The following is a 17,120-nucleotide window of genomic DNA, read 5'->3' as shown; positions in this document are numbered from 1 at the left end:
CTTCCCCTGGAGCTGACACCCTCAATTTGGACTTTTAGCCTACCTTACTGTAAGGAAATAAACTTCTCTTTGTCAAAAACATCTACTTGTGGTATTTCTGTTACAGCAGCACTAGATAACTAAGACAGTCTCCAAATGTCTTTACCCGCTCCTGCACTAGCATTGCCTTTTCTGAGTCCTGCTCTAATTGTTCTCTTATGTGTCAGGCCCTGAATGCCTGGAGACCATGTCTGCTGCCTCGGCCTCCCGACCACTCACCACAGTGCTGGGCCCAGAGTAGACATCAGTAATCGAGTGCAGAGGGTATGATGACCCCCTGTCACTGCTCCCATAAGGCCCCTGGATGCCTGGCTCACCCACCCATGGACTGGAAGCCTCCCGATTTCTTCTTCTTCTTGTTCTGCGCTCGCACCATCTCCCGGGTATCTGGCTCCACATCCGAGGTGCATTCCGAGGTGGGGAAGGTGGGCAGGGGTCTGCCAGGGCCCAGCTGGGAGGGAAGAACAGAGAGGTAACATCATTCTAGGCACAACGAGACCACTGGGGGCAGGAGAAGGGGCTGTCCTGTTGCCAGTTTCTCCCCGATGCAAGCCAACGACTCTCCTCACAGATCACGTGACTTCTCTGCTGACTGTCTCTCCCGTGACAGGGCCAGGACAAGCCAGAGGTTCAGAAGAATGTGGGCTCTGGAGACACACTGCCTGGGTTCAAATCACAGCTCTGTCACTCACCAGCTGTGAGACCTCAGGCAAGTGACTTAATCTCCCTGAGCCTCAGTTTCCACATCTGGAAAATGGGGATGACAAGAGCATCTGCCTCAAAGGGTTGTTGTGAAGATTAAATGGGTAAGTGGAAAGCTTAGAGTAGGGCCCAGCACACAGCTGGTGGTATCATCATCATCATCATCATTGTCACCCTGGCCTGTCATTCAGAGCTCTCGAAATTAAAAACTGTAAGGAGTCAATCAAAACAGCTACTATGCATAAGGTATGACTCTTCCAAGCTATCCTGGCTGCCTCCCCAATCTCCTTTCTGACTCATCACCCTGCTCCAACTCTGGCCTCTTTCTCCCCTGGCCTCCTCTTTGCCTGTCCAGGTCCCACTTGTCCTTTAAGCTAAATCCAACGTGGATGCCTCCTCTGCGGAGCCTTCGCAGACTATAAGGCTTTTCCCTTTCCTCTCAGAAATAACATTTATGGAGCACTAATTAATAATAAGCTAAAACTGATAGGACACTGTAAGTCAGGTGCTGCTCTCAACAGTCATATAAATTAACCCACTTAATCCTCACCACAACCCTGGGAGGGCTGTGAGGTGGGCACTATTATTATGCCCATTTTACAGAGAAGGAAACAGAGGCCCAGAGAGGGGAAGTGACCTGCCCAAGGTCATACAGCCACCAAGTGGGGTTCAGGGGTTTGAATGCTGGCCTCAGGGGCTATGTTCCTTCCACTATGATTCTCTAGGTCAAGGCCACAGCCGGTTTTATACAGCCCATGGACTGAGAATGGTTTCTACATTTTTTAAAGGATTTGAAAAATTCAAACAAAGAAGGTAGACATCATACGACCCACATGCCTGAAATATTTACCACCAGGCCCTTTGTAGGAAAAATTTGCAACCCCTGCTCTAGATAGGAGCCCTTGTGGTACAGTGGTTAAGAGTCTGGCTGCTAACCAAAAGGTTAGTAGTTTGAATCTACCAGCCGCTCCTTGGAAACCCTATGGGGCAGTTCTACTCTGTCCTATAGGGTCCTATGAGTCAGAATCGACTCGACGGCAATGGATTTGGTTTGGGTTTCTTGCTCTAGGCACACAAAAACAAAGTGCCGAGAACATAAGTGTCCTAGCAGTATTCATCGAACAAGGGCATAAACGGACGAATGTGTCATTTAACCTTTTCGACCGTCTTTGAGGCACATACAATCACCGGCCTTCTACAGATGTGGAAACTGAGGCACAGAGAGGTTAAGCACTTTTGCCAATGTCCCACAAAAGGAGCCCTGGTGGCGCAATGGTGAAGCGCTCAGCTGATCATGGACTGAATTATCTCCCCCCAAAAATGTGTGTATCAGTTTGACTGGGCCATGATTCCTGGTATTGTGTGATTTTCCTGTGTTGTAAATCCTGCCTCTATGATGTTAATGAGGATGCTTGGCAGTTGTGTTAGTAAGGCAGGACTCAATCTACAAGATTGGATTGTGTCCTGAGGCAATCTCTTGAAATATAAAAGAGAGAAGTGAGCAGAGAGACAGGGTGACCTCATACCACCAAGAAAGCAGTGCTACGAGCAGAGCGTGTCCTTTGGATCCAGGATTACTGCGTGAAGAAGCTCCTAGTCTGGGGGAACACTGATGAGAGGGCTGACAGAGAGAGAAAGCCTTCCCCTGGAGCTGACGCCCTGAATTTGGACTTTCAGCCTACTTTACTGTGAAGAAATAAAATTCTCTGTTAAAGCCATCCACTTGTGGTATTTCTGTTATAGCAGCGCTAGATGACTAAGACACCTGCCTTACCCACCAGCAGCTTCAAGGGAGAAAAGACCTGACGATCTGCTTCTGTAAAGATGACAGCCTAGGAAACCCTATGGGGCAGTTCTACTTTGTCACATGGGGTCACTATGAATCGGAATCAACTCAACGGCACCTAACAACAACAACCTACGTCCCACAACCAGTACAGGGTTGGGGCAGATAGAACGAGGGCTGTGCCACGACAAAGCCCTGGGTCTGAACGACTATGTGGGTTCCTCTTCTTTAGCGCTTACTACTATCTCTGCCCTCTGTGCTGTTCGGTGCCTTTAGCAGTTTCTCCACAAACATTTATAGAGCACCTACTGTGTGCCAGGCACCTGATGAGGCTGCGGTGGGAAACGGTGGAACAAGGCCTCATCTGGCCCCTGCTCTGAAGGAGTGTAGTCCCCCTCTCTGCATGAGTCGGAATCGAGCGGATAGCAAACAACAACATGACACTCACAAGCTGTGAGGTCTTGGTCAAGTTCTTTAATCCCTCTAGGCCTCAGTCTCCTCGTCAGGAAAATGGGAGTGTCAGTACTTAGATCACAGGGTTGATGTGAGGACTGAATGATACGGCATGTAAAAATCTTTCAGCACTGGGGCCCGGCACGTAGTAAGCGCTCAAGAAGTGCCAAGTTTAATTTATCATTAGTTTCTCCGGAGCTTTGGGGGCGGCACTCTCTCAGCTCTCCCGCTAAAGCAACCTCCCAAGAATCCCCCAATTTCACAAAGTCAGATCCTCACCCGCACTTTTCATTGGACGAATGGAAGCTAGGACTCGCCTCCTTGGCAGGAGGTAGCCAATGAGGAGCGCGCTATCAGAAGTCCGCCAGCATACCGGTAGACACCGCACCGGCCCCCGGTACCGGGAGTCTCCAGCCGTCTGGACCCTCCAGACTGGAGTTGACAGGCCCCGAGACACGTGCTCAGGCCGACGGGCCTGCGACCTGGCGTCGGGCAAGCGGACTCTACCCCCACCCTCAGCCGTGCCCACTTTCCAGCGGGGGAAACTGAGGCCGTGGCGGCGATGCCCCGAGCGTCCAGATCGCAGACGTGCCCCGACGCGTTTCCCAGCCCCACTCTCCCACCTTCCGGGCCCGGGCGTCATCTTCCGCCTGGATCTCAAACTCCCCGTCCTCCGAGTCGCTGCCGCGAGCCTGGGAGGCCGCGCCACGGCGCTTGCGGAGCCCCTTCTTCTTCCTCCACTGGGCCATGGCCGCTCGGGACCGGGATCCGGCCGCGGGGCGCGTGCCGGCCGCCATGCGTACCTCGCGAGCGGAGACAGAGGGGGCGGAGCCTGCGGGCCGCACCAACTGCTCGGCTAGGGAGGGGGGCTCGGTCTGTGCGTCCAGCTGCACCCCGGCCCCTACCTGCAGCCCCGGGAAGGCTGGTACATAAGCTCCCGACTGGCCACAGGACCCTCACCTGGCTTTAGGAGGTCCCGGGGACGTCAGGAACGGGGCGCCCCCCGGGCAGAAATGGTTCCGGCTGTGTCGTCACCACTGCGCCGTGGTTGTTGTTGGATGCGCGCGCTGAGCGCACGTCGCTAGGGCCTGTGGGTGAGTGCTTCCGCGCTGAGGGCGGGGGCGGTCTGGGCTCCGGGATTCCCGGAAGCGAACGAACTGCGATCCCAGATGCATAGTGCGCACTGGGTGCTCTTGCCTCGCGACCTGGTGGGGAGGGGTCGCGCGAGACGGGGGCTGGGGGCTCGCTGCCAGCCGAGATGCCCAGGTAAGAGACTAACTCAGGAATGTGGAGAGCTGGGGCATTAACCAGGGAGCAGCGGAGAATTGGGGAGCGATCCCACAATAGTAGAGTGGTTAAGTGCGGAGGCTCTCGATTCATACCAAAAAAAAAAACCCAAACGGGTTCGTTGGATTCAGTCTCATGACAATTACAGAGTAAAACTGTTAGAGTAAAAGTGCTTTACAGGGTCTTCTTGGTTGTAATTTTTATGGAAGCAGATCTCCAGGCCTTTCTTTTGAATCCTGGGTAGGTTCGAACAGCCAACCTTCCCGTTAGTAGTCAAGCGCAAACCATTTGCACCACCGAGGGACCTCTCTCAATTCATAAAAGATTGAAATCTTTCCACCACTTTCTAGGTGTGGCCTGCACATGTGACTTCACTTTTTGAGGCCTCCGTTTTATCATCTGTGAAATGGACATAATTAAAGCTGCTTCACAGGGCTGTTGAGAGGATTAAATGAGAGGATGCTTATCAACCACTTGGAAGGAGGTAAGTGGTCAGTCAGTCAGTCAATACTGGCTGTCGTTAGCCCCACCTTTTTAAACATACACAGGATATGTCAGTAGGGACTGCCTGTTTCCTTCTCCTGCCATAGTTTGTTTCAAATGGACACAAACCCCATCTCTCTTTTATCTTCCTAGTCATTGCATAAATATTTATTGAGCACCCACAGAATCCAGGCAAACCATCCTATTCATTTGTTTATTCAGTCATTAAATACTTGCCAGTAGTGGTCCACCCCCCACCATTATGACATCCAGCAGATTGCCAAAATGCTGCTGGGGTTGACAGCTCCCACTTGAGGAGGACTGGTTGAGGGAGAATTATACCCTTTTGCTTGTGGGACTCAGCCAGAGGAGTCAGAGGGATTGGGAGCTACCAGTCTCCCTCACCAGCACTGCTGTTGACTTGGTACCATCGTCTTTCACAGGCAGCCCTGCAGGCAGGGCCTGGTGGGAAGAGCATGCCCAGTGTAAGCCATGAGGACCTCCGTGGAGCTGGCCATCAGCAGGATGCAGACCCTCCACCTTCAGCGCCGCTGCCGGGGCGGCTACCGGCTCAAGGCCAGGGCATCATATGTGGATGAGACTCTGTTTGGCAGCCCTGCGGGTACCCGGCCCCCCCCACCAGACTTCGACCCGCCTTGGGTGGAGAAGGCCAACAGAACCAGGGGGATGAACGCAGCAGCGTCGCAGGCCTCAGGGGCCAAAGGGAGCTGTGAGAGCACCCCACCCAGGGGCAGCACCCCGACCCTCACACCAAGGAAGAAGAACAAATACAGGTAGCGGGGTGGGGAGCTGCACTCTGTACTCACTATAGTCATCTGCATTCCTGTGACAGCCCTGCTGTGGAACCTGATTGGCCAGGCCTGGGGCTCATGCTGGGGAATTGGAGCAGGATGCAGGGGAGCAGGGTCCCTGAGGGGCTGTGGCCTTGCTGTGGTGCCAGGCTGGGCGACAGGGACTTGGGATCTGCAGGCAACCCCCTCTGCTGTTGTGGGTGCAGGAGGGAGTGTTAAGGTGTTAGGGGTCATTTCTCTCCCAGCTCACTGTTTCTCTTTCCTCTGCCAGATTGATCAGCCACACTCCATCTTACTGTGACGAGTCGCTCTTCGGCCCCCGGCCTGGGGGCACTGGCTTGGAGGCCTCATGGATGGCGAAGGGCGATGCTGCGAAACTCCGTGCCCTCTTCTGGACGCCCCCCGCTACTCCCAGGGGCAGCCACTCACCCCGACCCAGGGAGACCCCGCTTCGAGCCGTCCACCCAGCCGATGCCTCCAAGACAGAGCCCAGGGTGGCGGCAGACTCCCAGAAGCTGCCCTCAGATGGGTTAGATGCTCCAGACCCTCCATGGCGGGGACGATCTCAGTCCCTTACCAACCTTAGTGTCCCCAGCACCGCTTGCCCGCCCACCAGTGCAGCCCATGCCAATGGGCCTCGGGACCCCAAGTCTCCCCTGTCAGGGGTGACCTTCCGGAGCCCCCTGCTGACCCCCAGGGCTCACTCCATCAGTGTGTCAGTGCCAGCCACCCCCCGACGAGGTGGGGCCCCGCAGAAACCAAAGCCCCCTTGGAAATGAGGTTCCTGGTCCTGGCATTGAGTTTGCCCGTGGGGTCATGGCGAAGGGCGCGGCTTCTCCTGCCACAGGGGCCTGCTAGCCCCTGGCCCCAGACTGGAGTCTCCCAGGCATGGGAGAAGCACCCAGGGGGTGGTGGGGAGAAAGCGGGTGGGCAGTGCCTCCCTTCATTCTGACAGTTTGTTGTTGCTTCTTGATGTGGATTGGGAGGCCATCCTTGAGATGCCTCTCCTGTCTTAGCCACACTCCGTATCAGTGCCAACCAAGGTGCCCCCAGGGGAGGGGCTCTCTCGCTCCCCCACCAAGCCCACAACATCGTCTTGCCGCCGACTGTGATTAAATGGTATGATAGCCAGCCAGGACCAAAAGTTCCTTTCCCCACTTCAAGCCGAGCTTCCAGTTCAGGAGTCATTTCCAGCCGAGTCTGGAGACCCCAGAGACTCCCAGGCATAGTGGACACGGGGACGCAAGAGGTTCTGGGGTAGTACTCGGGGGAACAAGTACTCCTGTATTTTCGTGTGTATTAAATATATCAGAATCATGATGCTTACTGATGTTCTCTTCTTAAGATAAGACCAGTGTTCAACCTGAGTTGATTTAAATAACGAAGTTAAGTAATTCAATAGGGAGTGCGAGGATGGGGCAGAAATCACCATGGTGGCTGGTGGGTGACTTGAGTTGGGGGGCACAGCAACACTGGATCCCTCCTGTCCTTGTTTTCCAGCTAATGCCAATGACTGGTAGGTCATCTGGTCCCTCCTGAGCACGGAATAGGGACTTTAGTTCTTTGTTTTGAAATCATATATATGTGCATGCATTTCCCGCCTTTTCAGAAAACTGCCTAAGCCAGGAGGAGGTGTACAGAATGTTACCTGTGCATCTGGGGATCTCAGGAGGGAGACCACCCCCTAACCCCCATGCCAGGGCGCTGCCTATACCCGCTGGCTCTGCTGCTTGTAGCTGCTTAGCCCTGGAGGGGATCACTTAGGAAAGATAACAAAAGCCTTTGCTCAAACGGAGTTGCCCCCAACCCCCAATGTTTTGCCCTGGTTGATCTGGGGGTGGGGGCTGGGTTTGCAGCCTCTCCTTGCCCCTATCTCCCCGCAAGGAAGCACCAAGGAGCCTAATGGAGGCTGCATCATTGGTTTTGTACCTCTGCCTTGGGGAGGGGAAAGGGCAGTGGACGCTGTTGGGCAGGGTCACGTGCAAATGCCTACAGGGGTCAGATGGGCCACCAGGGGAGTGGGCCAACTGCATTCTTTGGGCACAGACATACTTTGCATTTTAAACATGTACAACGTTTAGACGTTCTAGAACCTCCACTGAGAATTGGGCCCCACTCTTCCAGTTTTCCTTGAAACATCCAACTCTCATTTGTCTTTTTCCCCTCTCCGTAGTTTTTAATAGATGCAGGCTAGAAATACTCCTCTTTCTCCCACCTGTACTAAAGGAGACAACAGCCCAGATAAGGGACAACTGGCTCAAGGCTTTCATGTCTGGGAGGCTGTCAGGAGTGGTGGGGACTGGGGCAGCTGCAGAGAGGCTGTCGCTCAGTTCTAGAAGACAGACAATGGTTGCCTGTGGGAATGTAGGCCCGGGGTGCCCAGGTGATGAGATTTATCCAGAGAGGGCAGAAAAACGGATCTCTGTGTGATGACCCTGATTCTTTAAATGCCAGCAACTAATTTAAAAACATTTCAACAACCTGGGCCCCAAATAAAGGCAGGATCAGGCTGCAGGCTGTGATCCCTGGACTCCTGCTGTGCTTTCCCTGTCCTGGAGGGGGAAGAAGTTTCCGGCAAGCTCATAATCCCAGAGCAGGCCCTGTGTGGGCAGTGTGAAACCCCGAGGCCCTGCTCCTGGAGTACTCCCCTGCAACAGCTATAATACCCCCGCTCCCGGCCCCCTAGCCGCTCATCCGGGCTGATGACATGGCCACGGCAGCCATGATGGCGTCTGGTACTGGGCAGGTCTGCTTTCCCACGGAGGCTACAGTGACTAGTGGCCACCCCGGCTTCGCGCTCCTCACGGAAATCTGGCGGCCACAAATGCACACACAGCTCTGGTAAAGAGGTTTATTTGTGGTTTAAAATGTGGTTTGAAATGCTTTTTAATTTAAATAATCATATAAAGCCATAAAGCACAGGCCTCTCCATTCCAGGGACTTCCTGGTTGATCTCTGGGAGGGAGGTGCGTGGGCTCCCAGATGGGAGGGCTCATCTCTTGCCTTTGGCCTTCTCCTTGCCCTTGGGCTTCTCCTTGCCCTTGGGCTTCTCCTTGCCCTTATCCTTTGCTTTGCCCTTGGCCCGCTTCTTCTTCTTGGACCTGAGCATGGAACGGACCAGGTAGCCCTTCCACATGGCCTGGATGAGCGTGGCGGCCCGCACCATGCGCACCAGCTGCTCCTCAGCCTCCATCCTCTTCCTGGAGTTGACCTCCCGCTCCGTGCGGATCTGGGAGAACTCCTCCACCAGCACGTCGTGCTTCTGCCTCAGCTCGTCCAGCTGCACCTTCTCCTCCTTGTGGACGACCTCCAGCTCCTCATACTCCATCTGGGGGGTCAAGGTCACCAGGCTGGGAGCTGGCCTCCCCCGCTCCTGCAAACGCACCTCACCCTTCCCAACCCACCTAGACTAAGAGGTGATGGGGTTCACCCGAGCTCCAGCCAAGACCCAACAGAAACACTTTCAGGAATGGGAAAGAAAATCATGGGCTTGTGAGTTGGGCAACTGAGTTTCAAATCCAACTCCGCCACGATTTGAGGGGCTTCCCAATCTGGGTGCTGTTTTGAGGGTTAAAGGACATGATGGATGCCATGTACTAGACATGATGCTGGACACACAGTGGGGATACAAGAGAGGGAGGCTGCTGCCACAAAGACACCCAGAGGGGGATTTCTAGAATCTCCTCAGGTGACCGAGTCCCAGAGTTCTTCCTTAGGTCTAACTGCAGCCTCTTCCTGCTGTAATTTACATCTATCTCCTGTCCTTCCTTCCTTCCTCCTTTCCTCCCTCCCCTCCTTCTTTCCTTCCCCTCCTTCTCTCCTTCCTTCCTTCAGCTAAGGATTACTGAGCACCTACCATAAGTGAAACCCTTCCAGAGAACATAGAGCTGAGTAGACAGGGTCCCTCCAGCACCCGTCTCCAAAGTCTCCCCTCCCTCGGCCCGCACAGTCAGGCACAGCAAGGCCCTAGCTCGCCCTCTCTGAATAGCACTCCTGGCTTCGGGCACTCAGAAGCTGATGCTGTTTCCAGTGCTCCTGGGCCTTCTTGTCCCTGGGGACTCAGGAGTACCCAGGTTCATAGGCTGCCTCTCTCTGAGCACTTCCTCCAGGCCAGACCCTGTGCTGGGTACAAGCACCTGTGACAACAGTGTGTCATTTAATCCCCACCATGGCGCCGAGAGGGGTGTCATTGCCTCTGTTGATCAGATGCAGGAGTGGGCTCAGGAAGGTCGAGTCCCTTAAGGTCACATAGCTAAGTGACACCTTCCTGTCTTCACTGCTACAGCCCTAGCACCTGCCACATCTCAGGGGCTCAGTGAGAACCTGCTGTATGGCTGAGTGCCATGGTAGAGGACCTCACGCCTGAGTCAGCTGGGGTGTGCCCGGCTGTGGGGGGCTGGCCGAGCTGAGAAGCAGAGGAGTATGGGGTATGGGCACTAGATGGAGCCAAGATCATTAAGCTGAGCCTAGGCGCTTCTCTTCCTAGTGGCTCAGGGCTTCTGGCTTCTTCCTTGCCCACCTGGCCCCTCTGCCCTAGGTTGGACAAACCCATGAGCAAAGGGGGGGGGTGGGGGCGGGGAAGGAGCCTGCTGCAGGCCCCATTCCAGGGCAGGGCCTCTTGGGGGCTCAGAACCTGGCACAAACCACGGCCCATCCTGGGATTTCCCCTCTCGTGCCTAGAGGGTCTTGAAAGAGCCAAATTCAGTGCCAAATACCTGCTTTTCACTCATCTCCGTATCGTACTTCTGGATCCAGTTCTCTATTTCCGTCTCCACTTTATATTTCTTCTAAAAAGAAAGACATCACATAGTCATTGTTGGACGCAGCAATGTTAACAACAGGCAGCTCTGGGAACTTTTGCACGGGGCCCCACGGTGGGAGCGCTACATGTCTCGCTGTATTGAATCCTCACAAAAAGGTCAGTTCTATTGTCTGTGTCACACAGATGAGGAAACTGAGGTTCAGGCGTGTAAGTCATGGATTTGAAGCCAGCAGTCTGACTACAGAACATTCTCTCAGGCCTCCATGCCCAAGAGCATCAAGGGCTCTGGTGCCTGGCACAGAACAATGCTCAGCAAACAACAGCTGTTTTTGTTATTGCCCCCATGGCTCACCACGACCATCTAAGAGATAGGCCCTGTGATTATCCCCAAGTTACAGATGGGAGAACTGAGGCTTGAAGAGGAGAAGCTGCTTGCCCAAGGTCACCCGGCTGGGCAGTGAGGGCCACGGGGCTGGATTTAGCTCTAAGCCCCAGGCTTTGGGAGCCGCTGAATTTGTGGCTCTCAGTCTGCCCCCTACCCCCAGCTGTTCAAGACCTGGGAGGCCAAGAGTTCCCCAAAGCCAGGGAGACTCTGTGCTCCTGCCCAGACAATAACGTCTTGAGTTTCGAGTGCCTCCCTAGGAGCTCCAGTCCTTGAAGTGAAATTTATTTTCATGGTATTCTGCGAAGAATGAGGGAGTCAGGAATAGTCACCTCTATTTTCCAAAGAAGAAAAAGGACAGCACTGGCAGAACCAGACATTATAAACCAGCGTTCTGTGCACACAGTAGGTGCTCACAATGTGTTGAAGAAGTTCATTCTCCCAGGCTTCCTGTTTTCCATCTGAGATGCTCACCTTCAGAGCACACCCCTGCAGTATGCCCCTGGGCCTTGACCTTCTCAAAGGGATCATTCTGGCTTTGGAGCCAGAGAGACCTACGTTTGAATCCCTGCTCCACCCTTTACCAGCAAGTTCCCTCACCTCTCTGAGCCTGTTCTGCCATCTGTAAGATGAAGAGTAAGATAAAGGTAGTCACCCTGAGGACTGTTAAAAGGACGGAATGAGACTCACAAAACTTAGCATGGTTTCTGGAACATAATAAGTGCTCAATAAGTGTCAGAGACTTTCAGAGATCCTGAGCTCAATCAGATTAAGCCTTCTAGAAAGTCTGCTTCAGCCTCAGTTTTCCACAGGTATTCATTCATGCCACAATTATTTCTTCGAGCCACTGTTTGGGTGCTGGGGATACAGTCGTGTGCAAGACAGGTGTTCTAACTGGCTTGCAGCATTCTAGTTGGTATGCAGCAATGCTGGGACAAGGACCCAGGTTTCCCTGTCCCCAGTCCCCAGGCCTGTCTGCTGCACCCTCCTTGCTGGCCTTCCGGTGCTTCCCAAGCAGCTGGCACAGCCCGACACTGCTGGACCTCCGGGAGTGATGGAACAGTCCTGCCCCTCCCGTCCCCATGGCCCCTTGTCCCGCTCTCCCCTCCATCCGGGGCACCTTCCTCAGGGCCTGCTCCTGCTCCCGGTTCTCCGTGACCAGGTTGTGGTACTGCATGCGCAGCATCAGGATCTCCTGCTGGATCTTGGCCATCCTGGCCTGTGAGGCCCTGAAGTCTGCCTTCTGCTGCTTCTCGGCCTCCTGCTTGGTGCGAAGGAGGCTGTTCTCCGAGAACTTGAGCACCTGGTGCAGGTGGTTCTTCAGCTCTTGGATCACAAAGTTCTCCTTCTCCACCTGGGCCAGAAAGAGCAGGGGCTCCGTTAATCCCTACAGGATGATGATGGTCCCAGGAGCTCGGCTATTAGTGCGCGCTCACTCAGGGCCCAGCACACCACTTGCGTCATTACCTCATGCAACCCTCCCTGCAAACCCTCCATGGCAGACAGGGACAGCCTGCCTTACAGATGAGGAAACTGAGGCTCAAGGATGGCGCGTCGTCTGGCTGGGGTTGCGTAGCTGAGCCAGGGTTTGAAGCCAGGCAGGTCTGTCTGGGCAGCGCCCACGGTCTTGCCCACCACCTCTGTTTCCTGACATGAGTGAGGGGCACAGGCAGGCCGAACGAGGCCATTGGACAGGTCTGGATCAGCACAGAAGCCTTCTGCCACCTGGAGCCCAGCAGGGGTGCCCAGCTGGCAGAGAGAGACACTGAGGCAGAAGAGGAACACACCCTGCAGACCAGGCTCTCCCTTGAGGTCAGCCCCTGGCTTGTCCCTTGTCCTCCCTCTGTTCTACAACAGGAATGGGGGGTGGGGATGGAGCTGTTTTGTAAACAAGCTCCAGAAATGCTTATCAGAAAACGTTAGTATCTCCATCTATACCCAGGCTGGTCCATTCCCTCTTTTGCTTCACATCTTGGCTTCATTGTCCCTGGTCCTTTCGGTCTAAGTTCTGTTCTCCTGTGACACTCCCTTATAGCACCCTGCACTTACCCTTCATTGTATTTCTCACAACTGTAACAAAATCAGTTCTTTAATACCTACCTTCCCTATTCGACTGTGAACTCCATGAGGCTGGGACAACGTGGGGCTTATTTACAAGGCCAGGCACCTAGTGGGAGCCCTGGTGGTACAGTGGTTAAGAGCTCAGCTGCTAACCAAAAGGTCGGCAGTTCAAATCCACTGTTCCTTGGAAACCCTATGGGGCAGTTCTACTCTGTCCTATAGGGTCGCTATGAGCTGGAATTAACTCGATGGCAATGGGTTTTTTGGCACCTAGTAAGTGCTCAAAACAATATCTGTGAAGGAAATGGATGAAAAAGCTATTTAAATCACTATGAATCCAGGTGACACAATGGTTCAGCATTCAGCTGATAACTGAAAGGTTGGTGGCTCGAACCCACCCAGCAGGAGACAGAGACCTAGCAATTTGTTTCTGTAAAGATTACAACATAGAAAACTCTATGGGGCAGTTCTACTCTGTCGAAAAAATTGACTCGACTTAACAACAACAACATTTAAATTGTTGAGGAAAAACCTAACCACCAAAAGATTTCTGCTACTCACTGTGGCTCTTCCCATAACCCAGTAGATACTGTGAGGCGATACCTCGGCATCCCTGTTCTTAAGGCTTTTTGCCAATTCATTTTCAAGAGCTTCCACGCTTTCTTGGTTCCTCCTGTTCCGCCTACTGATATCCTGTATGAACAGGGTCTGGTCCCTGACCTCCATGGGGCTAGTGAGTAGCTTCTCAAACAGGAAACCACGGAGTTCTACCAGGCTGTCGATAAAACTTTGGGCTTCTGCACTTCGGCCCAGCGTCTGCATCTGCAGGAGCCTGGCAGCCTGGGGGTTATTGAGCAAGAGCCGCAGGATGTTCTTGGTGGAGTCTTTGATCTGCCGCATCAGTGGTGGGAGGCTGTGTTTCTGCTCCTCCATGAGGAGGAGCAGGTCTCTGAGCCCCCTCTCATCCTCCATGTCTTCCAACTCCTGCACCTGCCTTTCCTGGTCATTCAGGTCGTTGACACTGTCCAGGAGGCTCTTGCAGAGGTCTCCATGGTCGCTCACTGCCCTCATGATGTCCTCCCCCAGCGTCCCCTCCAGAGCTGCTTGATTGGCTACCACGTCTGACAGCAGGGTCACCAACTCCACCTTGCAGATGGCCTCATCCAGGACGGACATGATCCTCTTGGTCTCGATGGTGGTGAGTTTGGTCTTAGATGGGACCAAGGATTTGAGTGGGGAGGCTGGCGTTTTGGATGCCTCTGTTGTCATCAGCCTTATTCTGTTGATGTCAGGGCCTTGGTAGAGGGGGGCCACGGAGACAATGTCCAAAGCCATTCTGTGAGCAGCCTTCTTTGCCTTGGAATGCCCTGGGAGATTGAGACTTCGGTAACCTGTGTGGGTCTCCCGCTTTTATTCTCTCTGGCAACCCTGAAGAAAGGACAGAGTGAGCTGTTAGTAGAGTCCTGAGGCATCTGTATGGCTAGTATGGCCACCGATCGACTGATCTGTTGCCATTGATTCCCACTCATAGTGACCCTATAGGACAGAGTAGAACTGCCCCACAGGGTTTCCAAGGAGTGGCTGGTGGGTTCAAACTGCCAACCTTTTGGTTAGCAGCCAAACACTTAACCACTGTGCCAGTATGGCCACAGCGGCCATAAATTGTTGTCACGAGAATGCATCTTAGGAGCTCTGGAGCTTTTGCACAGAACCTTGAGCTAGAAGCGGTTTTTCCGCTTTGTGACTGAGTTAGTGCCTCAAGGGCAGGAGGACTAAGTGTTGAGGACTAAGTCTCAGGGACCAACCAGGAAAGCAGCTGCTGCTCTCAGGATTTAAATACAGCATTTAAACTCTATTTAACCACAAGGAACTGGTTACACAGGTGATGGAGGAGTTGAGAGGCCAAGCCAGCCACAGAAGGAGGAGGTGGTGAGCTGGTGAAACAGGGTCACCCAGGGGACACTGGAACCACAGCCGTTTCCTGTCCAGGAGGAGCTGGAACTGCAGAGGAGATGCAGTCACTGCCGGGAACACAGCTCAAAGCAGACAGGGGAGAGAGACCCCGGTTTCTCCCTTTCTCCCGCCCTCCAAGCCAAAACCAGTGCCTCCCATTGGCCAAACCCAATGGGAAGCCAACTGACCAGGAGGCCTGGGAAACAACAGCCTGCAAGGATCAGCAACCTGAGACACAGCAGAGCAGGGGAGGAGTGAGAGATAGATCTAAGGGCAAACAGGACTAGGGCCAGCTCAGCACATTGTCACTGGTTTTTAAGTACTGATTTAAAAACAAATGTGGGGGGTGTGCAGATAAACAGTGACTTCAAAACAAAATAATAATAAAAAAAACTTTCACTAAATGCAACATGGGATCCTAGATTGGATCCAGGAACAGAAAAAGAACATTAGTGGGAAAACTGGTGAAATCCGAGTAAAGTCTGTAGTTTAGTTAAGAATACCGTATCAATGTTATTTTCTTAATCACAGTAGTGTTAGGTGTTCATATTAGGGGGAGCTGCATGAAGGGCATACTGGAACACTCTGTGCTATTTTTACAATTGTTCTGTAAATCTACAATTGCTACAAAATAAAAAGCTTATTTAAAAAAAAATTTTTTTCAGAAAAATCTATGGCACCAATCAGAACCAACAATTTATGTTGCCCACATGGCACAATGGTGAAGAGGACCAGCTTTACAGGCAGCCCCCCTTGAGTCCAAATCCTTCCTGAGAGACCCTGATCTGGTTATTTAATCACCCTGAGTCTGGGTTTCCTCAGTCATAAAACAGGAATCATCAGGATCGATGGGAAGCTTCTAGAACAGGGCCTGAACACTGAGGGCTCAATAAATAAAAACTACTACCATACACCCTGGAAACCCTGGTAGCATAGTGATTAAGTGCTACGACTGCTAACCAAAAGGTCGGCAGTTCGAATTCATCAGCCGCTCCTTGAAAACCCTATGGGACAGTTCTACTCTGTCCTACTATGAGTCAGAATTGACTCGACGGCAACAGGTTTGGTTTTTGGGTTTATTATATCCCCAAACCCACGCTGTTGAGTTGATTCCAACTCATAGCAACCCTATAGGACAGAGTAGAACTGCCCTATAAGGTTTCCAGGGCTGTAAATCTTTATGGAAGCAGATAGCCACAGCTTTCTCCCGCAGAGCAGCTGGTGGGTTCGGACCACTGACCTTTTGGTTAGTAGCCAAGCACTTAAACCACTGCACTACCAGGGCTCCCTATTTAATCCATAGCAGCTCCTAATCCATTTCCTTCTCAGCAGCCTCTCTGCCCCTGAGAAGGGGCCTCATAATCTCTCACTTGGATGATTAAAAGAGCTTCTTCACTGGTCTGCCCATATCTATTCCTCCTCCCTGCTATAAAAAGTTCATCCATGTAGCCATTCATTCAGGTATCTATTGAACCCCTGGGAATACAAAATAGATGCAAGATATGGTTCCTTTCCTCCCAGAGTTATAAACTCTGTTAGTTATAAACTCAGTTATAAACCTAGTTTGGGATATGAAACATGCCGACATGAAGGTCCAGCAGCTACAGGAGAAATGGGTTAAGGTTGTATTCATGAAGTAGGCCCAGATTATCACCAGCCTTCAACATCAGAGTGCGGACTTGGGGGTTTATCTTGTAGGACCAAAAACCAAGACTCATTGCTTTCAAGTCAACTCTAACTCATAGCAACCCTATAGGACAGAGTAGAACTGTCCCACAGGGTTTCCAAGGAGTAGCTGGTAGATTCGAACTGCTGACATTTTGGTTAGCAGCCGAGCTTTTAAGCACTGCACCACCAGGGCTCCATTCTTGTAGAATACTGAGATTCATTTTGAGCAAGAATGTAACAGGATAAAATCATATTTGGAGAAAGATCTGCTGCAATGGCTGATGTATAGGGAAAAAGGCTGGTGACCAGTAGATAGGTTGGGATATCATATATCTTCCACCTCAGGGCCTTTGCACATGCTGTTTCTTCTTCCTGAAACAATCTTCTCTCTCCTCCTCACCAAGTTCATTCATTACACTCAGATCTCAGTTCAAATGTCACTTCCTCAAGGAAGCCTTCGCTGGGCTTTCTGACTGGGTCAAATTCTCACTATAGGTTCTCATGCCAGGCCCCTCGATGGCAGGTACCACCCTCATTCCAATCCCCTTCCTTCTTGCCTGCTGTTATGGATTGAATTGTATCTCCCCAAAAGATACATTGAAGTCCTAAGCCTAGTACCTGTGAATGGGCCTTGTTTGGAAACAGGGTCTTTGCAGATGTTATCAGTTAACATGAGGTTAAACTGGAGTATGGTGGGTCCGATCCAGTATGAGTGGTATCCTTATAAAAGAG

General features: G+C 52.5%; 3 protein-coding genes across 4 annotated transcripts in view; 1 reads left to right on the top strand and 2 right to left on the bottom strand.

Moving 5' to 3' along the window:
- DDX54 (DEAD-box helicase 54) overlaps nt 1-3,777 on the bottom strand; it is a 19,159-nt gene extending 15,382 nt beyond the window's left edge. For both annotated transcript variants that reach the window (XM_023733781.1, XM_023733782.1), the window contains exons 1-2: nt 3,604-3,777; nt 361-490 (exon numbers count right to left, since the gene is read on the bottom strand). In XM_023733781.1, the coding sequence (XP_023589549.1) occupies nt 361-490; nt 3,604-3,777 (304 nt within the window). The remainder of the gene's footprint in view (nt 1-360; nt 491-3,603) is intronic.
- A 292-nt stretch (nt 3,778-4,069) lies between these two features.
- Nucleotides 4,070-7,003, top strand: RITA1 (RBPJ interacting and tubulin associated 1). Its single transcript, XM_004379056.2, has 4 exons — nt 4,070-4,246; nt 4,618-4,751; nt 5,194-5,544; nt 5,834-7,003. Exons 3-4 carry the CDS (start codon nt 5,243-5,245, stop codon nt 6,339-6,341), a joined length of 810 nt encoding a protein of 269 aa, XP_004379113.1. The 5' UTR covers nt 4,070-4,246; nt 4,618-4,751; nt 5,194-5,242; the 3' UTR covers nt 6,342-7,003.
- Nucleotides 7,004-8,554: 1,551 nt separating this feature from the next.
- On the bottom strand, nt 8,555-14,102 carry IQCD (IQ motif containing D). The gene is made up of 4 exons (XM_004379123.1): nt 13,371-14,102; nt 11,827-12,060; nt 10,278-10,349; nt 8,555-8,890 (listed from the first exon to the last, which is right to left on the bottom strand). Exons 1-4 carry the CDS (start codon nt 14,100-14,102, stop codon nt 8,555-8,557), a joined length of 1,374 nt encoding a protein of 457 aa, XP_004379180.1.
- Nucleotides 14,103-17,120: the final 3,018 nt, after the last annotated feature.

Source organism: Trichechus manatus, unplaced genomic scaffold, assembly GCF_000243295.1.
Source record: "Trichechus manatus latirostris isolate Lorelei unplaced genomic scaffold, TriManLat1.0 scaffold00061, whole genome shotgun sequence".
NCBI classification, from domain to species: Eukaryota; Metazoa; Chordata; class Mammalia; order Sirenia; family Trichechidae; genus Trichechus; species Trichechus manatus.
The sequence above is the reverse complement of the archived record's forward strand: the minus strand, read 5'-3'. Positions and strand labels throughout refer to the sequence as shown.